This window comes from Mobula birostris, chromosome 2 (genome assembly GCF_030028105.1).
Source record: "Mobula birostris isolate sMobBir1 chromosome 2, sMobBir1.hap1, whole genome shotgun sequence".
Taxonomy (NCBI): domain Eukaryota; kingdom Metazoa; phylum Chordata; class Chondrichthyes; order Myliobatiformes; family Myliobatidae; genus Mobula; species Mobula birostris.
This window is the reverse complement of record NC_092371.1, coordinates 248782742-248806795: the sequence shown is the minus strand read 5'-3', so window position 1 is coordinate 248806795 and position 24054 is coordinate 248782742. Positions and strand designations below refer to the sequence as shown.

Sequence of the window (24054 nt, the reverse complement as noted above, 5' to 3'; positions counted from 1 at the left end):
TTTGATGGCTCTGAGTCTGTACTTGCTGGAATTCAGAAGAATAAGGGGGGATCTCATTGAAACTTTTTGAATGTTGAAAGACCTAGACAGAGTTAATGTGGAAAGGATGTTTCTCAAAGTGGAAGAGTCTAGGGCAAGAGAGCACAGCCTTAAGATTGGGGGCACCCTTTCAAAACAGAGATACAGAGAAACTTCTTTAGCCAAAGGGTGATGAATTTGTAGAATTTGTTGCCACATGCAGCTGTGGAGGCCAGGTCGTTGGTGTATTTTTGGCAGAGATTGATAGGTTCTTGATTGGACATGGCATCAAAGTTTACAGGGAGAAGGCCAGGAACTGGGGTTGAGGAGGAGATTTAAAAAAAGGATCAGCCATGATTGAATGGGCAAGATGGCCTAATTCTGCTCCTAAGTCTTATGGTATTATGGACCAATTAACTTATTTACCGGTACATCTTTGGACTGTGGGAGGAAACTGGAGCACCAGGTGGAATCCCAGGGAATCATAGAAACTCTTTGGACTGCAGCAGGAAATGAACCTGGTTCGTCTGTATTGTAAAGCATTGTGCTAACCACTGTGTTACCATGCCATATCAATTAGATACCTCCTGTACCTCATGAGGAGGTACAAGAGCCACAGGGTAGACACTCACAGGATGCTTCCTCAATTGAACCATACTTCAGAACGATACATGAACACTGCTTCACTATTTTGCTCTTTTTGCACTAATTATTTATTTTAATATATTTCTTACTGTAACTTATAATACTTATTCATGTATTATTAGACTGTACTACTGCCACAAGACAAAAATGATGGCATACGTCAGTGATAAACCTGACTGTGGTCAGTTATAATGCTCAATAACTACCTGTCCCGTGTAACACTACAATACAGAATGCCTCTGTTCATCTGACATTTCAATATGGAACATAGAACATCAGACAGAATAGTGCAGTACAGGCCCTGTAGCCCATGATGTTGACCCAACCTTCTGAGTTAAAGTTCAAATTTAAGTTCAGTTTATTAACATTCAACCATTTACATGTATACTACAAAATGAAACAACGTTCCTCCAGACCAAAGTGCAAAACACCTTACATAAAATCACATACAACACATAAAATAATATTATAACAAATATGTTAACATATTTAGGTGCAAATCCATGGTCTCATGAGACTAAAAGATGCCTATAAACAATATGTTAACAAATAATGAAATTATTATTAACAAATAATATAATAACCTACTGAAAGATCAACCCTACACTTCCCTCCTACTTAACCCTACGTTGTTGCTTCATTCATCTGCTAATCAGTCATTCAGTTTTCAATATCACACATGACACACATCTTAGTAAATAATAACTGATAAAACAGCTTTTCTTTTGTCTTCACGTTCCTCCATTTTTCTGCTTTATGACATAACCCTACAAACAGGCCCATCTCCAAGTATCATTGCCTTGTCATGGTGGAGAGCTTTATGAGTTCCTGAGATCCCAAGAGTGATGCTATCTCAACCTGAGATCCCGAGAGTGATGCCATCTCGACCTGAGACCCCGAGAATGATGCTATCTCAACCTGAGACCCCGAGAATGATGCTATCTCAACCTGAGATCCCGAGAGTGATGCCATCTTGACCTGAGATCCCGAGAGTGATGCCATCTCGACCTTAGCTCCTGGTCGGGTCACCCATGGCAGTAAGTTCAAGGCAGAGGTTCCAGAGGAATGGTGATCTCACCAAGACCTCATCGGTGGAGCTGGTAGAACATGATGACACATCACAAGAGCAGTGAAGGCAGTGGAAGGCTGCGGTAGTGAAGAATCCCCAGTCATCTTGCATTCCATGCCACTGGACTCTGACACCGATCTGTCAAGGACCACATGGTGGCTGCCTCCCCACGTTAAAGACGACGTGCACAGGCGTTCTCCATTAAGGGAAGAAACCCTCAAGAGAACATTGAGTGATCACACGGTTATGAGTAGGAAGTAATATGGTAATGGTCCCATACAAAACAATACAGACGGCAATGTACCTCAGGCTCCATCCTCACTAGACCGGATAATTTTGAAAACGCCGGTTTCGAGTAAAAACGACAGGTGTCCACACTAGGCGTTTTTCAAAATATCTCTGTCCACATTAAAACGGATATTTGGGCGAATCTACTCCTACTGGGCATGTGCAGACACATCTACAGAAAACAGGCGAAGAGGAAATGGTATAATATTTACGTTTCCATGGCGGCGTTGTGCTATTTCCATTGGTCAAAAACTAGAGTACCAACAACAACAGCGAAAGAAAGTTTTCAACAATGTCTTCGAGGAATACAAAGAAAACCTCCGCTGGAAAAAGCAGACCGGACTCTTTCGTTTAGACAGACAATGAAGTCGAGTTGTTTCCGCGAGTTACAAAACGACTACAAAGTTAGCAAAGCAGTGGAGATGTTTAACTCCAAACAAGCTATTAATGTAGACAAAAAAGTAAACAACACACGCATGAAGCCGTCCTCTACCCAAGATCAACAAGAGAGTGGAATCTTCTGCTGCCAGACCTGTGCAGTATTTCTGACATTAATATTTTTAAAGATAGGCTCAATCAAATCAATTTAGGGGATCTAGTCAAAACAGCTCACTTTACAATTTAACTCTCACGCCGTTCACACCGACTGCGTGTTATAAGAGCCATCCGGCAGTGCTTGCGCAGTACCAAGCAGAAGCAGAGAAAGCATTGTTGTTGTGGTGTTGTCATAACAGCGTTTTAAAATATCTCTGTTTACCCTGTATACACTGCAACACGCAACAATCATTTTCAAATTTACACACTCTGGAGAGTGTTTTAGAAAAGCTCCGTTTTCGGGGGATGAAAACGCCATTTCAATGTGGACGGAGGGTCAAAATGAAGAGAAAAAGCTTTGTTTTCAAAATTATCCGGCGTAGTGAAGACGTAGCCTCAGAGAGTCAGAGAGCACTACGGGCCATTCATAATGGGTTCTGTACTAAACAATGGAGATTGCAATGTATTGTATCTCATAGAGTCAGTGGGCACCACAGAACAGACACCCACAGGCCATTCACACCTTTCATCATGGGGTCCGTACTAAACAACGGAGATTGCAATGTACCTCAGAGAGTTAAATAGCCCAACTGCACAGAAACAGGCCATTCATACCTTCTGCTTGGAAACAAGGGGAATGTCATTAACACCCACTCTTGTGATGTTCTCCAAGATGAATTCGTCCTCAATCAACTGCTTTTCTGCATTCTTCTGGAGACTTTCCTTTACGTTTGCATCTGCAGTTGATCCTGTGAAAAAGCGAGGATTAATATGAATACCCAGCTGTGAATCCTCATGCCGGTCATTCGTCCTATCCAGTAGCAACTGACATTCGTCCTATCCAGTAGCAACTGACATTCACACCCTCTTTCCAAGATTGATGTCACTTCCAGTACACAGCATAAAGGAGAATAAAATAATTGTTACTCCAGATCAGATGCAGTTACAAATCTGAAGGAGTTACACATTTAGGAAGAGGTGAGATGGGATTGGAGAATGCCAATTCATTGTGGGTGGAGTTAAGAAACTGAAAGGGTAAAAAAGCCATTATGGGAATCATATATTGGCCTCCTAATAGTCATAGCCATAGTCATACTTTATTGATCCCGAGGGAAATTGGTTTTCGTTACAGTTGCACCATAAATAATTAAATAGTAATAAAACCATAAATAATTAAATAGTAATATGTAAATTATGCCAGGAAATAAGTCCAGGACCAGCCTATTAGCTCAGGGTGTCTGACTCTCCAAGGGAGGAGTTGTAAAGTTTGATGGCCACAGGCAGGAATGACTTCCTATGACGCTCAGTATTGCATCTCGGTGGAATGAGTCTCTGACTGAATGTACTCCTGTGCCCAACCAGTACATTATGTAGTGGATGGGAGACATTGACCAAGATGGCATGCAACTTGAACAGCATCCTCTTTTCAGACACCACCGTCAGAGAGTCCAGTTCCATCCCCACAACATCACTGGCCTTACGAATGAGTTTGTTGATTCTGTTAGTGTCTGCTACCCTCAGCCTGCTGCCCCAGCACACAACAGCAAACATGCTCATACTGGCCACCACAGACTAGAATAGTAGCAAAGATGTGGGGTTGAGATTGCAACAGGAGCTGGAAAAGGCACCTAATAAGGGTAATGACATAATTATAATGGGGGGACTTCTATATGCCAGGATATTGGGAAAATCCAATTGGGGTCAGATTGCAAGAGAGGGAATTTGCTGAATGCCTATGAGGTGGGTTTTTAGAGCAGCTTGTGCTTGAGCTTACTCAGAGAAAGGCCGTCTCAGAGTTAGAATCAGGTTTATTATCACTGGCGTGTGACATGAAATTTGTTAACTTAGCAGCAGCAGTTCAATGCAATACATAATCTAGAAGGGAGAAACAAAAATAAAATAAGACGTAAGAACATAAGAAATAGGAGCAGGAGTAGGCCATCTGGCCCATCGAGCCTGCCCCGTCATTCAATAAGATCACGGCTGAACTGTCTGTAAACTCAGCTCCATCCACCTGCCTTTCCCCATAACCCTTAATTCCCCTACTCTGTAAAAATATATCTAACTGTATCTTAAATATATTTAGTGAAGAAGCCCCAACTGCTTCTCTGGGCAGAGAATTCCATAGATTCACCACTCTCCGGGAAAAACAGTTCCTCCTCATCTCCATCCTAAATCTTCTCCCCTGAATCTCGAGGCAATGTCCCCTAGTTCTAGTCTCACCTACCAATGGAAACAACTTTCCTACTTCTATCTTATCTACCCCTTTCAATATTTTGTATGTTTCTATCTTTTCTGTGGATTGTCACCTTGTCACGGTGGAGAAGCTTGTGTGGTCCTGAGATCCCTAGAGCAATGCCGTCTGGAGCTATGCTCCTGGTAAGGTCACCCATGGTGGTAAGGTCGAGGGTGAGGTCCCTGACAAAGAACAATCCAACCAAGACCTCAACGGTGGAACAGGCAGATGAAGTTACTTCGAACTCAACGGCTGTGAAGGCGGATGAAGGCTGCAACAAATTTATCAGCTCCAATCGTCGTGGTTTCCATGCCATTGGAATCAGTTGGTTGATTTGTGAAGTATCGTGTGCTTCTTGGGGTGCAACATCAAGTACACGTTAAACAAATACATGCACAGGCGTCTTCACTCTGTGGGCCACTTCTTCGGAACGAAGACCATCATCCTCAACCTCGAGGGATAGCCACAATGACGACGATGTTTCAATAAGATCTCCTCTCATTCTTCTGAATTCCAGAGAGTATAGTCCCAGGCGACTCAATCGCTCCTCACAAGTTAACTCCTTCATCTCTGGAATCAATCTGGTGACCCTCCTCTAGACTGCTTCCAAAGCCCGTATATCCTTCTTCAAGTACGGAGACCAGAACTGCACACAGTACTCCAGGTGCGGTCTCACCAGTATCCTGTAAAGTTGCAGCATGACCTCCCTGCTCTTGAATTCAATCCCTCGAGCAATGAAGGCCAACATTCCATTTGCCTTCTTAATAACCTGTTGTACCTGCAAGCCAACTTTTTGCGATTCATGCACAAGCACTCCCAAGTCCCTCTGCACAGCCGCATGCTGCAATCTTTCACCATTTAAATAATAATCTGCTCGTCTACTATTTCTTCCAAAGAAGGTGATCTCGCTTTTATCAACATTCTATTCCATCTGCCAGACCTTGGGCCACTCATTTAACTCATATATCCCTCTGCAGACTCTCCACATCCTCTGTACAATTTGCTTTTCCATTCAGTTTAATGTCATCAGCAAATTTTGCTATGCTGAACTTAGTCCCCTCTTCCAAATCATATAACCATATAACCATATAACAATTACAGCGTGGAAACAGGCCACCTCGACCCTTCTAGTCCGTGCCGAACTCCTATTCTCACCTAGTCCCACTGAACTGCACTCGGTCCATAACCCTCCATTCCCTTCCTGTCCATATACCTACCCACATTGATAAATCATCAATGTAAATGGTAAACAGCTGTGGGCCCAGCACTGACCCCTGCGACACCCCACTCACCACCGACTGCCAACCGGAGAAGCACCCATTTATACCAACTCTCTGCCTTCTATTGGTTAACCAATCCACTATTCATGCCAATACACTTCCGCCGACTCCATGCATCCGTATCTTATTTATAAGTTTCTTGTGCGGCACCTTATTGAACGCCTTCAGGAAATTCAAGTATACAACATCCACCTGTCCCTACACCTCCTCTCCTGCCACCATTCAGGGCCCCAAATAGTCCTTCCAAGCGAGGCAACACTTCACTTGTGAGTCTGTTGGGGTCATCTATTGCATCCGGTGCTCCCGGTGCGGCCTCCCCTACATCGGTGAAACCCAACGCGGATTGGGGGACTGCTTCGTTGAGCACCTCCGCTCTGTCCGCCACAACAGACAGGATCTCCTGGTAGCCACCCACTTCAACTCTGCTTCCCACTCCCATTCAGATAATTTCCCCCAGGATTAATAAAGTATGACTATGACTATATGTCCATACATGGCCACCTCTACTGCCATGATGAGGCTAAACTCAGGTTGGAGGAGCAACACCTCATATACCGTATAGGTAGTCTCCAGCCCCTTGGTGTGAACATAGAATTCTCCAAAATCCGGTAATTCCCTCCCCCTCCCTTCCCCTATCCCTATGTCACTCTGCCCCCTCCCCCAGCTGCCTATCACCTCCCTCATGGTTCCGCCTCCTTCTACTACCCATTGTGTTTTCCCCTATTCTTTCTTCACCTTTCCTGCCTATCACCTCCCTGCCTCCCCTCCCCCTCCCCTTTATCTTTCCCCTTACTGGTTTTTCACCTGGAACCTACCAGCCTTCTCCTTCCCATCCTCCCCCCACCTTCTTTATAGGGCCTCTGCCCCTTCCCCCTACAGTCCTGATGAAGGGTTCCGGCCTGAAACGTCGACCGATCTTTTCCACGGATGCTGTCCAACCTGCTGAGTTCTTCCAGCGTGTTGTGAGTGTTTCCCTCTATCCACTGCACTCATTGTGTCCTCAAAGTACTCCAGTAAGTTTGTCAAACAGGACCTGCCCTTTCTGAATCCATGCTGTGTCTGTCTAATGGAACCATTCCTTTCTAAATTTTTCGCTATTTCTTCCTTAATGACAGCTTCAAGCATTTTCTCGACTACAGATGTTAAGCTAACTGGCCTTTAGTTACGTCTTTTGCCTACATCCTTTTTTAAAAAGTGGCGTGACATTTACTGTCTTCCGTTCAGCTGGGACCTGCCCAGAGTCTAGAGAAGTTTGGTAAATGATTACCAATGCATCTATTATAACCTCTGCCAGTTATAATAAATATACAAGTAAATAAATTACAGTATATGTATATTGAATAGATTAAAAACCATGCAAAAAACAGAAATATTGTATATTAAAAAAAAAGTGAGGTCGTGTCCAAGAGTTCAATGTCCATAGAGGGGAAGAAGCTGTTCCTAAGTCATTGAGTGTGTGCCTTCAGGCTTCTTCCACCAAAGTGCATGACCGTACATTTTCCAACATTTGATCTGTATGAATAGTACGCAGAACCAGCTTTTCACTGTATCTCGATACATGTGACAGTAATAGTGCAGCATGCTCATACATTGGGTGTTGTGTAATAACCCAGATCTTATTAGGGAACTTAATGTAAAGGAAACTTTAGGAGGCAGTAATCATAATATGATTGAATTCATACTGCAATTTGAGAGGGAGAGGCACAAGTCACATTGATATTCCAATATCACAATGGAATAAAGGGAATTACGGAGGCACGAGAGAAGAGCTTGCCCAGGTGGATTAAAGGGGGATATTGGTAGGCATGAGGGCAGAGCAGCCATGGCTGAAATTTCTGGGAATACTTCACATGGCGCTGGATAGATATGCCCAGGGAAGAAGAAGTTGTTCAAAAATAGCAGGGGTAGGCAACCGTGGCTGACAAAAGAGGGTAAGAACTGCATAAAAAGCCAAGGAAAGGTCATATAAGGTAGCAAAAGAGAGTGGGAGGTTGGATGATTGGGAAGTTTTAAAAATTCAACAGAAGGCAACTAAAAAAGCTATAAGGGAAAAGAATAAATATGAGGGCAAACTAGTCAATAACTAGCCAAAAGCAGCATACCTGAAGTTTTTTTTCAGTTATATAAAGAGTGAAGTGGAGATGACATGGTAATAGAGAGAAAGAACGGCAGATGAACTGAAGAGGCACTGTGCACCTGTCTGCACTGTGGAAGAGACTAGCAGGGTGCCAGAGGTCTGTGAGTGTCAGGCAGCCGGTGTGAGTGCCATTGCCATTATAAAGGAAAAAGTGCAAGGCAGACCGAAAGGTTTTAAGGCGGATAAGTGACCTGGACCAGATGGACTACATTCCAGAGTCCTGAGAGAGGTTGCTGAAGAGATAGTAGATGCATTGGTCATGATCTTTCAAGAATCACTGGATTCTGGCATGATACCAGAGGACTGGAAGATTGCAAATGTTACTCCACTCTTTAAGAAGGGAGGAAGGCAAAAGAAAGGAAATTTTAGGCAAGGCAGCCTAACCTCAGTGGTTGGGAAAGTGTTGGAGTCTATAATTAAGGATGAGGCTTTGGGGTACTTGGAGACTAATGATGAAATAAGTCAAAGTCAGCATGGTTTCTGTGATGGGAAACCTTGCCTGACAAATCTATTGTTCTTCGAGGAAGTAGCAAGCAGGGTGGACAAAGGAGAGGCAAAGGATGTGATTTACTTGGATTTTCAGAAGGTGTTTGATAAGATGTCTCACTTGAGGCTGCTTAAACAGATAAAATCCTATTGCATTACAGGAAAGATACCGGCATGGATATGGGAATGGCTGACAGGAAAGAGACAGGGAATGGGAATAAAAGGGGCCTTTTCTGGTTGGCTGCCAGTGACTAGTGTTGTTTCTCAGGGGTCAGTATTGGAATCGCTACTTTTTACATTGTATATCAATAATTTGGATAATGGAATTGATTGTTTTGCGGCAAAGTTTGTGGATGATAAGTGGAGGAGTAGGTAGTGCTGAGGAAGCAATGCAATTACAGTGGGACTTGGACAAATTGGAATAATGGGCAAAAAAGTGGCAGAAGGAATACAGTGTTGAGAAATGTATGATAATGCATGTTAGTAAAAGACACGTGGCCAAGTGGTTAAGGCATTCGACTAGCGACCTGAAAGTTGTGAATTCGAGCCCCAGCCAAGATAGCATGTTGTATCCTTGTGCAAGGCACTTAATCACACATTGCTCTGCGATGACACTGGTGCCAAGCTATATCAGCCCTTGCCCTTCCCTTGGACAACATCGGTGTCGTGGAGAGGGGAGACTTGTAGCATCGGCAACTGCCAGTCTTCCATACAACCTTGCCCAGGCCTGCGCCCTGGAGAGTTAAGAATTTCCAGGTGCAGATCCATGGTCTCACAAGACTAACGGATGCCTTAAAAAGGAACAAAAGTGTGGACTATATTCTAAATGGGGAGAAGTTTCAAGCATCAGAGGTGCAGAGGGATTTAGGAGTTCTCAAATAAGACACCCAGAAGGTTAATTTACAAGTTGAATCTGTGGTAAAGAATGCAAATACAAAGTTGGCATTTATTTCAAGGGGAATAGAATATAAAAGCAAGGAGATAATGCTGAGCCCTTAGAAGACACTAGTTAGGTTTTTGGAGTATTGTCAACAGTTTTTGGCCCCATATCTCATAAAGGATGCGTTGTCATTGGAGAAAGTCCACAGGAGGTTCACAAGGATGACTCCAGGAATGAAGGGGTTAACATATGAGGAGTGTTTGGCAGCTTTGGGCCTGTACTCACTAGAATTTAGACAAATGTGTGGGCATCTCATTGAAATCTACCGAATGTTAAAAAGACTAGATAGAGTAGATGTGGAGAGGGTGTTTCCTATGGTGGGGGCATCCAGAACTAGAGGTCACAGCCTCAAGATTGAGGGCTGACCCTTTAGAACAGAGGTAAGGAAGAATTTTTTTAGCTGGAGAGTAGTGTATCTGTGGAATGCTCTGCCACAGACTGCAGTGGAGGCCAAGTCTGTGGGTATATTTAAGGCAGAAATGGATTGTTTCCTGATTGGTCAGGGCATCAAAAGATATGGCGAGAAGGCAGGTGTGTGGGGGTGAGTGATGGAAAGGTGGAGCAGACTAGTTGGGCTGAATAGCCTAATTCTGCTCCTTTGTCTTATGGTCTTATGGATGCAGCACAAAAACACAACAGGATGAAGAACAGAATAATAAAAGACACAATATATATAAACACATAAGATAGCTTGTATACATAGATTGATTGTAAGGCCAAAAAGTGACACTAGGCCATAAGACCATAAGACCATAAGACAAAGGAGCAGGAGTAGGCCATTTGGCCCATCGAGTCTGCTCCGCCATTTTACCATGAGCTGATCCATTCTCCCATTTAGTCCCACTCCCCCGCCTTCTCACCATAACCTTTGATGCCCTGGCTACTCAGATACCTATCAATCTCTGCCTTAAGTACACCCAATGACTTGGCCTCCACTGCTGCCCGTGGCAACAAATTCCATAGATTCACCACCCTCTGACTAAAAAATTTCTTCGCATTTCTGTTCTGAATGGGCGCCCTTCAATCCTTAAGTCATGCCCTCTCGTACTAGACTCCCCCATCATGGGAAACAACTTTGCCACATCCTCTCTGTCCATGCCTTTTAACATTCGAAATGTTTCTATGAGGTCTCCCCTCATTCTTCTAAACTCCAAGGAATACAGTCCAAGAGCGGACAAATATTCCTCATATGTTAACCCTCTCATTCCCGGAATCATTCTAGTGAATCTTCTCTGTACCCTCTCCAACGTCAGCACATCCTTTCTTAAATAAGGAGACCAAAACTGCCCACAGTACTCCAATTGAGGTCTGACCAGCGCCTTATAGACCCTCAACATCACATCCCTGCTCCTATACTCTATTCCTCTAGAAATGAATGCCAACATTGCATTCGCCTTCTTCACTACTGACTCAACCTGGAGGTTAACTTTAAGGGTATCCTGTACGAGGACTCCCAAGTCCTGTTGCATCTCAGAACTTTGAATTCTTTCCCCATTTAAATAATAGTCTGCCTGTTTATTTTTTCTGCCAAAGTGCATAACCATACACTTTCCCACTTCATTTGCCACTTCTCTGCCTATTCTTCCAATCTATCCAAGTCTCTCTGCAGACTCTCCGTTTCCTCAGCATTACCGGCCCCTCCACCTATCTTCGTATCGTCAGCAAACTTAGCCACAAAGCCATCTATTCCATAATCCAAATCGTAGATGTACAATGTAAAAAGAAGCGGCCCCAACACTGAACCCTGTGGAACACCACTAGTAACCGGCAGCCAACCTGAATAGGGTCCCTTTATTCCCACTCTCTGTTTCCTGCCAATCAGCCAACGCTCTATCCACGTATGTAACTCTCCCGTAATTCCATGGGCTCTTATCTTGTTAAGTAGCCTCATGTGTGGCACCTTGTCAAAGGCCTTCTGAAAATCCAAATATACAACATCCACTGCATCTCCCTTGTCTAGCCTACTGGTAATTTCCTCAAAATTCTGCTGTAATGTCTGTACAGAAGGTAACTGACATACATTGTGGTAGGATGTGTGGAGCAATGGGTTTCTGGGTGGGGCTGTCAATCAGTCCTGGGGAGAGTAACTCTGTTTTTCAGTCTGGTGGTCCTGGTGTGCGTATTACATAGTCTCCTCCCTGATGGGAATGGCACAAGCAGTTCCTAAAGCTTGGTGGATGGGAAACTTTATGATATTATTAGCCCTATTTCTGGTACCATTCTGTATATATGTCCTCGCTGGTGGGCAGGCATGTGCCAGTGATGCCATGGGCAGCTTTGAGTATCTCTTCTAGAGCCTTCCAGTCTGCCACAGTACAGTTTCCATACCATGCTGTGAGCCTGCTCAGAAAGTAGACACATGTGTCTATGGATTTCAGCAAGGTACCCCATGCAAGGCTTAGTGAGAAAGTAAGGAGGCATGGGATACAAGGGGACATTGCTGTGGATCCAGAATTGGCTTGCCCACAGAAGGCAAAGAGTGATTGTAGACGGGTCATATTCTGCATGGAGGTCAGTGACCAGTGGTGTGCCTCAGGGATCTGTTCCGGGACCCTTACCCTTCATGAATTTTATGAATGACTTGGATGAGGAAGTGAAGGGTTGGGTTAGTAAATTTGCTGATGACACAAAGGTTGGGGGTGTTGTGGATAGTGTGGAGGGCTGTCAGAGGTTACAGCAGAACATTGATAGGATGCAAAACTGGGTTGAGAAGTGGCAGATGGAGTTCAACCCAGATAATTGTGAGGTGCAACACACATCAAAGTTGCTGGTGAATGCAGCAGGCCAGGCAGCATCTGTAGGAAGAGGTGCAGTCGACGTTTCAGGCTGAGACCCTTCGTCCTGACCCTTCGTTCACCAGCAACTTTGATGTGTGTTGCTTGAATTTCCAGCATCTGCAGAATTCCTGTTGTTAATTGTGAGGTGGTTTATTTTAGTAGATCAAATACGATGGCAGAATATAGTACTAATGGTAAGACTCTTGGCAGTGTGAAGGATCAGAGGGATCTTGGGGTCTGAGTCCATAGGACACTCAAAACTGCTGCGCAGGTTGACTCTGTGGTTAAGAAAGCATACAGTGCATTGGCCTTCATCAACCGTGTGATTGAGTTTAAGAGCCGAGAGGTAATTTTGAAGCTATATAGGACCCTGGTCAGACCCCACTTGGAGTACTGTGCTCAGTTCTATTCGCCTCACTATAGGAAGGATGTGGAAACCATAGAAAGGGTGCAGAGGAGATTTACAAGGATGTTGCCTGGATTGGGGAGCATGCCTTATGAGAATAGGTTGAGTGATCTCGGCCTTTTTTCTTTGGAGTTGCAGAGGATGAGAGGTGAGCTGATAGAGGTGTATAAGATGATGAGAGGCATTGATCATGTGGTTAGTTAGTGGCTTTTCCTCAGGGCTGAAATGGCTGGCACAAGAGGGTACAGTTTTAAGGTGCTTGGAAGTAAGTACAGAGGAGATGTCAGAGGTAATTTTTTTTACACAGAGAGTGTTGAGTGCGTGGAATGGGCTGCCGACAGCGGTGGTGGAGGCGGATACAATAGGGTCTTTTAAGAGACTCCTGGACAGGTACGTGGAGCTCAGAAGAATAGAGGGCTACGGGTAACTCTAGGTAATTTCTAAGGTAAGGGCCTGTTCGGCACAGCTTTGTGGGCCAAAGAACCTGTATTGTGCTGTAGGTTTTCTATGTTTCTATGCAAGGTCTCCTTGGATCCCATGCCTCCTTACTTTCTGAGACCAATCCTGACACCATGTGCCAGACAAGAATGGCTGACTATCTAGTGTGATGTGCAAAAAAAAACTTTCTGCAAAAGCCTTGCATGGGGAACCTTATCAAATGCCTTACAGAAATCCATATACACTACATCCACTGTTCTACCTTCATCAATGTGGTTTTTTCCTTCCTCAAAGAATTTAATTAGACTCATAAGGCACAATCTGCTCTTGACAAAGCCATGCTGACTATCCCTAATCAGATCAGGGCATGACTGCATAAGTGTATGGACATCAGCCAATTAAAACAGCGAGAAAAATTTAAAAGGAGACAGCTTTATAGAGCAGGTGTCAGAGGAGCGGTCGATGGAGTAGAGGGAGACAGATTAGGAAGGTTTTGGCTCAACGAGGCTTCAGCGTTAATGGGTCGAGGTGAGTTAGGTTGCCTGTGTAGAATACAGACAGGAAGTATGTGTGTGAGGCTGGTGTTCTGTGTTCAGTGTCAGATGTGGGAAATCCGGGAGACTCCCAGCCTCCCGGACAGCCACATCTGTGCCAGGTGCGTCAAGCTGCAGCTCCTTAGGGACCGCGTTAGGGAACTGGAGATTCTACTCAATGACCCTTGTCTGGTCAGGGAGAGTGAGGAGGTGATAGATAGGAGCTATAGGTAGGTAGTCACACTGGGGCCTCGGGAGATAGATAAGTGGGTAACACTCAGGAGAGGGAAAGGCAGGAGTCAAATGCATCTCCCTAGAGCAGGGGGTTTAGATAGGGTGGAGTTTGTTAGGTGTGTTCAAGAAGGATATTGGTAATTGTAGGGATGACTTACAGCAGACTGAAAAACATGAGCATGTAGTTATCAAGAAAGAGGATGTGCTGGAGCTTTTGGGAAGCATCCAGTTGGATAAGTCAGGGGACCAGATGAGATGTACCCCAGGCTACTGTGGGAGGCAAGGGAGGAGATTTCTGAGCCTCTGGCGATGATCTTTGCATCATCAGTGAGGATGGGAGAGGTTCCGGAGGACTGGAGGGTTGCGGATGTTGTTTCCTATTCAAGAAAGGGAGTAGAAATAGCCCAGGAGATTATAGACCAGTGAGTCTTACTTCAGTGGTTGGTAAGCTGATGGAGAAGATCCTGAGAGGCAGGATTTATGATGATTTGGAGAGGTATTTGTGAAAGGCAGGTTGTGCCTTACCATCGTAATTGAATTTTTTGAGGATGTGACTAAACACATTGATGAAGGTAGAGCAGTAGATGTAGTGTACATGGATTTCAGCAAGGCATTTGATAAGGTAGCGTATGCGAGGTTTATTGAGAAAGTAAGCTGGCATGGGATCCAAGGGGACATTGCTTTGTGGATCCAGAATTGGCTTGCCCAAAGATGGCAAAAAGTGTTTTTAGACAGGTCATATTCTGCATCGAGGTCAGTGACCAGTAATGTGCCTCAGAGATCTGTTCTGGGACCCCTACGGCCTTTTTTCCTTGGAGCGAAGAAGGATGAGAGGTGACCTGATAAAGGCGTATAAGATGATGAGAGGCATTGATCATGTGGATAGTCAGAGGCTTTTTCCCAGGGCTGAAATGGCTAACACAAGAGGGCACAGATTTAAGGTGCTTGGAACATAGAAAACTTACAGCACAATCCAGGCCTTTCGACCCACAAAGCTGTGCCAAACATGTCCTTACCTGAGAAATTACCTAGGGTTACCCATAGCCCTCTATTTTTCTGAGCTCCATGTGCCAGTCCAGGAGTCTCTTAAAATACCCTATTGTATCCACCCTCACCTCTGTCGCCAGCAGCCCATTCCACGCTCTCACCACTCTCTGTGTAAAAAACTTATACATCTCCTCACTACCTACTCCCCAGCACCTTAAACCTGTGTTCTCTTGTGGCAACCATTTCAGACTACTAGACAGGCATATGGAGGAATTTAAGGTGGGGGCATATGGGACGCAGGGTTTGAGGGTTGGCACAATATTGTGGGCCAAAGGGCCTGTACTGTGCTGTACTATTCTATGTTCTATGTTCAGACAACGAGTGCTGGAGAGAGACTGAGGATCTGTGAAATGGTGGGAGGCTAAAGCAGTGTACAACAGCACATTTGGAAAGCGGTGAAATGATAGGACAAAGTCAGCATGGATTTGTGAAAGGAAAATCATGTCTGACGAATCTCATAGAATTTTTTGAGGATGTAACTAGTAGAGTGGATAGGGGAGAACCAGTGGATGTGGTATATTTGGATTTTCAGAAGGCTTTTGACAAGGTCCCACACAGGAGATTAGTGTGCAAACTTAAAGCACACGGTATTGGGGGTAAGGTATTGGTGTGGGTGGAGAGTTGGTTAGCAGACAGGAAGCAAAGAGTGGGAATAAACGGGACCTTTTCAGAATGGCAGGCGGTGACTAGTGGGGTACCGCAAGGCTCAGTGTTGGGACCCCAGTTGTTTACAATATATATTAATGACTTGGATGAGGGAATTAAATGCAGCATCTCCAAGTTTGCGGATGACACGAAGCTGGGTGGCAGTGTTAGCTGTGAGGAGGATGCTGAGAGGATGCAGGGTGACTTGGATAGGTTGGGTGAGTGGGCAAATTCGTGGCAGATGCAATTTAATGTGGATAAATGTGAAGTTATCCACTTTGGTGGCAAAAATAGGAAAACAGATTATTATCTGAATGGTGGCCGATTAGGAAAAGGGGAGGTGCAACGAGACCTGGGTGTCATTATACACCAGTCATTGAAAGTGGGCATGCAGGTACAGCAGGCGGTGAAAAAGGCGAATGGTATGCTGGCATTTATAGCGAGAGGATTCGAGTACAGGAGCAGGGAGGTACTACTGCAGTTGTACAAGGCCTTGGTGAGACCACACCTGGAGTATTGTGTGCAGTTTTGGTCCCCTAATCTGAGGAAAGACATCCTTGCCATAGAGGGAGTACAAAGAAGGTTCACCAGATTGATTCCTGGGATGACAGGACTTTCATATGAAGAAAGACTGGATGAACTGGGCTTGTACTCGTTGGAATTTAGAAGATTGAGGGGGGATCTGATTGAAACGTATAAAATCCTAAAGGGATTGGACAGGCTAGATGCAGGAAGATTGTTCCCGATGTTGGGGAAGTCCAGAACGAGGGGCCACAGTTTGAGGATAGAGGGGAAGCCTTTTAGGACCGAGATTAGGAAAAACTTCTTCATACAGGGACTGGTGAATCTGTGGAATTCTCTGCCACAGGAAACAGTTGAGGCCAGTTCATTGGCTATATTTAAGAGGGAGTTAGATATGGCCCTTGTGGCTACGGGGGTCAGGGGGTATGGAGGGAAGGCTGGGGCGGGGTTCTGAGTTGGATGATCAGCCATGATCATAATAAATGGCGGTGCAGGCTCGAAGGGCCGAATGGCCTACTCCTGCACCTATTTTCTATGTTTCTATGCCTGCAAATCACTTCATTCGTGTGAATTCAGCGTAGTGCTCGGCGCGTGGCAAATTCAAGTTTTACTTTTTGGAACTTTCTGGAATGTTTTTTCGAATATTTTCAATCTGTGGAACCCATGGATACCGAGGGCCAACTGTAGACTACATCTACTGCTCTTCCTTTATCAATGTGGTTAGTCACATCCTCAAAAAATTCAATCAGGCTCATGAGGCACGACCTGCCCTTGACAAAGCCAAGCTAACTATTCCTAATCATATTGTACCTCTCCAAATGTTCATAAATCCTGCCTCTCAGGATCTTCTCCATCAACTTACCAACCACTGAAGTAAGACTCACTGGGCTATAATTTTCTGGGCTATCTCCACTCCCTTTCCTGAATAAAGGAACAACATCCGCAAACCTCCAATCCTCTGGAACCTCTCCCGTCCCCACTGATGAGACAAAGATCATTGCCTGAGGCTCAGCAATCTCCTCTCTCGCCTCCCACAGTAGCCTGGGGTACATCCAACTTGATGCTTTCCAAAAGCTCCAGCACATCCTCTTTCTTAATATCTACATGCTCAAGCTTTTCAGTCTGCTGCAAGTCAGCACTACAATCACCAAGGTCCTTTTCCATAGTAAATACCGGGGTAAAATATTCATTAAGTATCTCTGCTATTTCCTCCGGTTCCATACACACTTTCCCACTGTCACACTTGATAGGTCCTATTCTTTCATGTCTTATCTTTCACTGTCAGGAGGGGGAAGGGAAATGCCCGGATAGTGGAGAGCACCCCTGTGGCTGTCCCCCTCAGCAACAAATATCTTGTTCTGGATGCTGTTGAGGGGGATGACCTGACAGGGGATGCCCACGGTGACTGGGTCTCTGGCACTGAGCCTGGTGCTGTTGTGCAGGAGAGAAGGAGGGAGAAGAGGAATGCGGTAGTCATAGGGGATTCCACAGTCAGGGGAACAGATAGGAAATTCTGTGACCCTGACAGAGATACCCGCATGGTGTGTTGCCTCCCAGGTGCCAGGGTACGGGATGTCTCGGATTGGGTCCAGAATATTCTGAAGGGAGAGGGCGAGCAGCCGTTGTCTTGGTACATGTTGGTACCAATGACATAGATAGGAGAAGGGAGGAGGTCCTGAAGAGGGATTTCCAGGAGTTTGGAAGGAAGCTGAGAAGCAGGACCTCTAGGGTAGTAATCTCAGGATTGCTACCTGTGCCACATGCTAGCCAGGGCAAGAATAGTCGGATCAGGCAGATGAATGCGGGGCTGAGAGACTGGTGCAGGGGGCAGGGCTTCAGAGTCTTGGATCATTGGGATCTCTTCTGGGGGAAGTATGACCTGTTCAAAATGGACAGGTTACACCTGAACCCAAAGGGGATCAATATCCTGGCGGGAAGGTTTAATAGAGCTGTTAGGGAGGGTTTAAACTAATTTGGCAGGGGGATGGGAACCGGAATGATAGAGCAGAGAAGGGGAAAACAGAAATAAATCTAAGATAGTGAGCAGTAAAGATGTCAGGAAAGACAGGCAGGTGATGGGGCAAATTTGTAGCCATTGGGATGAGTTGCAGTGCAATCAAAGCGAAAAGTACCAAATACTGGTCTTAAGGTGTTATACTTAAATGCACGCAGCATAAGGAATAAAGTGGATGATCTTGTTGTACAGCTACTGATTGGCAGGTATGACATTGTGGCCATCACTGAGACGTGGCTAAAGGATGCATGTCCTTTAGCATACATGGTGTATCGGAAGGATAGGAAGGTAGGCAGAGGGGAAGGTGTGGCTTTATTGGTAAGAATTGATATTAAATCATTAGAAAGAGGTGACATAGGATCAGAAGGTGCAAAATCTTTATGGGTCAAACTAAGAAATTGCAGGGGTAGAAGGACCCTGATGGCAGTTATTTATAGGACTCCAAACAGCTGCAGTGATGTGGATTACAAATTACAACAGGAAATAGAAAAGGCTTGTCAGAAGGGCAGTGTTCCTGATGTTGGGGAAGTCCAGAACAAGGGGTCACGGTTTGAGGATAAAGGCAAAGCCTTTTAGGACTGAGATGAGGAAAAACTTCTTCATACAGAGACTGGTGAATCTGTGGAATTCTCTGCCACAGGAAACAGTTGAGGCCAGTTCATTGGCTATATTTAAGAGGGAGTTAGATATGGTCCTTGTGGCTACGGGGATCAAGGGGCATGGAGGGAAGGCTGGTGCAAGGTTCTGAGTTGGATGATCAGCCATGATCATAATAAATGGCGGTGCAGGCTCGAAGGGCCGAATGGCCTACTCCTGCACCTATTTTCTATATTTCTATGTTATGATAATTGTGGGGGATTTTAACACGTGAGTAGATTGGGAAAATCAGGTCGGCACTGGATCTCAAGAGAGAGAATTTGTAGAATGTCTGCGAGATGGCTTTTAGAACAGCTTGTTGTTGAGCCCACTAGGGGATTGGCTGTACTGGATTGGGTATTGTGTAATGAACTGGAGGTGATGAGAGAGATTGAGTTGAAGGAACCCTTAGGAGGCAGTGATCATAACATGATTGAGTTCACTGTGAAATTTGAAAAAGAGAAGCTGAAATCTGATGTGTCAGTATTTCAGTGGAGTAAGGGAAATTACAGTGGCATGAGAGAGGGACTGGCCAAAGTTGACTGGAAAGGGACACTGGCGGGAAAAACAGCAGAGCAGCAGTGGCTGGAGTTTATGTGAGAAGTGAGGAAGGTGCAAGACAGGTGTATTCCAAAAAAGAAATTTTCGAGTGGAAAAAGGATGCAACCGTGGTTGACAAGAGAAGTCAAAGCCAAAGTTAAAGCAAAGGAGAGGGCATACAAGGAAGCAAAAATTAGTGGGAAGACAGAGGATTGGGAAGTTTTTAAAAGCTTACAAAAGGAAACTAAGAAGATCATTAAGAGGGAAAAGATTAACCATGAAAGGAAACTAGCAAATAATATCAAAGAGGATACTAAAAGCTTTTTCAAGTATATAAAGAGTAAAAGACAGGTGAGAGTAGATATAGGACCGATAGAAAATGATGCTGGAGAAATTGTAATGGGAGATAAGGAGATAGCGGAGGAACTGAACGAGTATTTTGCATCAGTCTTCACTGAGGAAGACATCAGCAGTATACCAGACACTCAAGGGTGGCAGGGAAGAGAAGTGTGCGCAGTTCCAATTACGACAGAGAAAGTACTCAGGAAGGTGAATAGTCTAAAGGTAGATAAATCTCCCGGACCAGATGGAATGCACTCGTGTGTTCTGAAGGAAGTAGCTGTGGAGATTGCGGAGGCATTAGTGATGATCTTTCAAAAGTTGATAGATTCTGGCATGGTTCTAGAGGACTGGAAGATTGCAAATGTCACTCGGCTATTTAAGAAGGGGGCAAGGAAGCAAAAAGGAAATTATAGACCTGTTAGCTTGACATTGGTGGTTGGGAAGCTGTTGGAGTCGATTGTCAAGGATGAGGTTACAGAGTACCTGGAGGCATTGAAAGATAGGCTGAACTCAGCATAGATTTCTTAAAGGAAAATCCTGCCTGAGAAACCTGTTACAATTTTTTGAGGAAATTACAAGTTGGCTAGACAAGGGAGATGCAGCGGAAGTTGTATATTTGGATTTTCAAAAGTCCTTTGACAAGGTGCCACTCATGAGTCACTCTGTGTTTCCTGCCAATCAGCCAACGCTCTATCCACGTATGTAACTTTCCCGTAATTCCATGGGCTCTTTGGTCAATGTCTCCCATCCACTACATAATGTACTGGGTGGGCACAGGAGTATATTCAGCCAGAGACTCATTCCTCTGAGATGCATCACAGAGTGTCATAGGAAGTCATTCCTGCCTGTGGCCATCAAACTTTACAATTGAGCCTGAGCCAATAGGCTGGTCCTGGACTTATTTCGTAATTTACTGGCACAATTTACATATTACTATTTAACTATTTATGGTTCTATTACTATTTATTATTTATGGTGCAACTGTAATGAAAACCAATTTCCCCCAGGATCAATAAAGTATGACTATGACTATGACTATGAGGCTACTTAACAAGATAAGAGCCCATGGAATTATGGGAAAGTTACATACGTGGATAGAGCGTTGGCTGATTGGCAAGAAACAGAGAGTGTGAATAAAGGGACCCTATTCTGGTTTGCTGCGGGCTACCAGTGGTTTTCCACAGAGGTCCGTGTTGGGGCCACTTCTTTTTGCGCTGTACATCAACAAATTGGATTATGGAATAGATGGCTTTGTGGCTAAGTTTGCTGATGATACGAAGATAGGTTGAGGGGCCAGTAGTGCTGAGGAAACAGAGAGTCTGCAGAGAGTCTTTGATAGATTGGAAGAATAGGCAAAGAAGTGGCAAATGAAATACAATGATGGAAAGTGTATGGTTATGCATTTTAGCAGAAGAAATAAACAGGCAGACTATTGTTTAAGTGGGGAGAAAATTCAAAGTTCTGAGATGCAACGGGACTTGGGAGTCCTCATACAGGATACCCTTAAGGTTAACCTCCAGTTTGAGTTGGTGGTGAAGAAAGCGAATGCAATGTTGGCATTCATTTCTTGAGGAATAGAGTATAGGAGCAGGGATGTGATGTTGAGGCTCTATATGGCGCTGGTGAGACCTCACTTGGAGTACTGTGGGCAGTTTTGGTCTCCTTATTTAAGAAAGGATATGCTGACATTGGAGAGAGTACAGAGAAGATTCACTAGAATGATTCTGGGAATGAGAGGGTTAACATATGAGGAACATTTGTCCGCTCTTGGACTGTATTCCTTGGAGGTTAGAAGAATGAGGGGAGACCTCACAGAAACATTTCGAATGTTGAAAGGCATGGACAGAGTGGATGTGGTAAAATTGTTTCCCATGATGGGGGGGTCTCGTACAAGAGGGCATGACTTAAGGATTGAAGGGCGCCCATTCAGAACAGAGATGCGAAGAAATTTTTTTAGCCAGAGGGTGGTAAATCTATGGAATTTGTTGCCACAGGCATCAGTGGCGGCCAAGTCATTGGGTGTATTAAGGCAGAGATTGATAGGTATCTGAGTAGCCAGGGCATCAAAGGTTATGGTGAGAAGACGGGGGAGTGGGACTAAATGGGAAAATGGATCAGCTCATGATAACACACATCATAGTTGCTGGTGAATTCCTGTTGTCAGCTCATGATAAAATGGCCGAGCAGACTTGATGGGCCGAATGTCCGACTTCTGCTTCTTTGTCTTATGGTCATATGGTCTTATCCTCTTGCTCTTCACATACTTGTAGAATGCTTTGAGGTTTTCCTTAATCCTGCCTGCCAAGGCCTTCTCCTGGTCCCTTCTGGCTCTCCTAATTTCCTTTTTAAGCTCCTTCCTGTCAGCCTTATAATCTTCTAGATCTCTAACATTACCTATCTCTCTGAACCTTTTGTAAGCTCTCCTTTTCTTTTTGACTAGATTTATTACAGCCTTTGTACACCACAGTTCCAGTACCCTACCATAACTTCCCTGTCTCATTGGAATGCACCTATGCAGAACTCCACACAAATATCCCCTGAACATTTGCTACATTTTTTCCGTACTTTTCCCTGAGAACATCTGTTTCCAATTTAAGCTTCCAATTTCCTGCCTGACAGCCTCATAATTCCACTTACTCCAATTGAATGCTTTTCTAACTTGTCTGTTCCTATCTCTGTCCAATGCTGCTGTAAAGGAGATAGAATTATGATCACTATTTCCAAAATTCTCTCCCACTGAGAGATCTGACACCTGACCAGGTTCATATCCCAATACCAGATCAAGTACAGCCTCTCCTCTTGTAGGCTTATCTACATATTGTGTCAACCTTCCTGAACACACCTAACAAACTCCACGCCACCTAAACCCATTGCTGTAGGGAGATGCCAATCGATATTTGGGAAATTAAAATCTCCCATGACGACAACTCTGTTATTATTACACCTTTCCAGGATCTGTTTCCCTATCTGCTCTTTGATACCCCTGTTTCTATTGGACAGCCTATAAAAAGCACCCAATAAAGTTATTGACCCCTTCCTGTTCCTAACCTCCTCCCACAGAGACTCCGTAGACAATCCCTCCATGATGTCCACCTTTTCTGCAGCCGTGACACTATCTCTGATCAACAGTGCCATGCCCCCACCTCTTTTGCCTCCCTCCCTGTCCTTTCTGAAACATCTAAAACCCGGCACTTGAAGTAACTATTCCTGCCCCTGAGTCATCCAAGTCTCTGTAATGGCCATAACATCATAGATTCAAGTACTGATCCACACTCTAAGCTCATCCGCTTTGTTGACAACACTCCTTGCGTTACAATAGACACATCTCAAACCGTCCATCTGAGCGCGTCCCTTCTCTATCACCTGCCTATCCTCCCTCACACACTGTCTCCAAGCTTTCTCTATTTGTGAGCCAACCGCCTCTTCCCCAGTCTCTTCAGTTCGGTTCCCACCCCCCAACAATTCTAGTTTAAACTCTCCCCAGTAGCCTTAGCAAATCTTCCCACCAGCATATTGGTCCCCCTGGGATTCAAGTGCAACCCTTCCATTTTGTATAGGTCACACCTGCCCCAAAAGAGGTCCCAATGATCCAGAAATCTGAATCCCTGCCCCTTGCTCCAATCCCTCAGCCACGCATTTATCCTCCACCTCATTCTATTCCTATACTCACTGTCACGTGGCACAGGCAGTAATCCTGAGATTACTACCTTTGCTGTCCTGCTTCTCAATTTCCTTCCTAACTCCCTGTAGTCTTTTTTCAGGACTTCTTCCCTTTTCCTACCTATGTTATTGGTATCAATATGTACCACAACCTCGGCTGTTCTCCCTCCCATTGCAGGATATCTTGGACTCGATCTGAAACATCCCGGACCCTGGCACCTGGGAGGCAAACTACCATCCGAGTTTCTTTCCCGCATCCACAGAATCACCTGTCTGACCCCCTAACTATAGAGTCCCTTATCATTGCTACCTTCCTCTTCCTTTCCCTACCCTTCCGAGCCACAGGGCCAGAGTCTGTGTCAGAGCCGTGGCCACTGTTGCTGCCCCCAGGTTGGCCACCCCCCCCCAACAGTTCTCAAACAGGGGTACTTATTGTCAAAGGGTACAGTCATAGGGGTACTCTCTAGTACCTGACTCTTGCCCTTCCCTCTCCTGACTGTTACCCAGTTGTCTTTCTTCCGTGGTCCTGCCTATAATTCCTTTCTATCACCTCCTCGCTCTCCCTGACCAGACGAAGGTCTTCAAGCTGCAACTCCAGTTCCCTCACTCGATCCCTTAGGAGCTGCA

At 44.9% G+C, this 24054-nt stretch overlaps 1 protein-coding gene across 1 annotated transcript in view; it reads right to left on the bottom strand.

The window, feature by feature from the left end:
* Nucleotides 1-24054, bottom strand: part of LOC140211221 (PC3-like endoprotease variant B) — a 1844543-nt gene that overhangs the window by 102962 nt on the left and 1717527 nt on the right. Inside the window, exon 16 of the mRNA XM_072280838.1 lies at nucleotides 3170-3303. Within this exon, the coding sequence (XP_072136939.1) occupies nucleotides 3170-3303 (134 nt within the window). The remainder of the gene's footprint in view (nucleotides 1-3169; nucleotides 3304-24054) is intronic.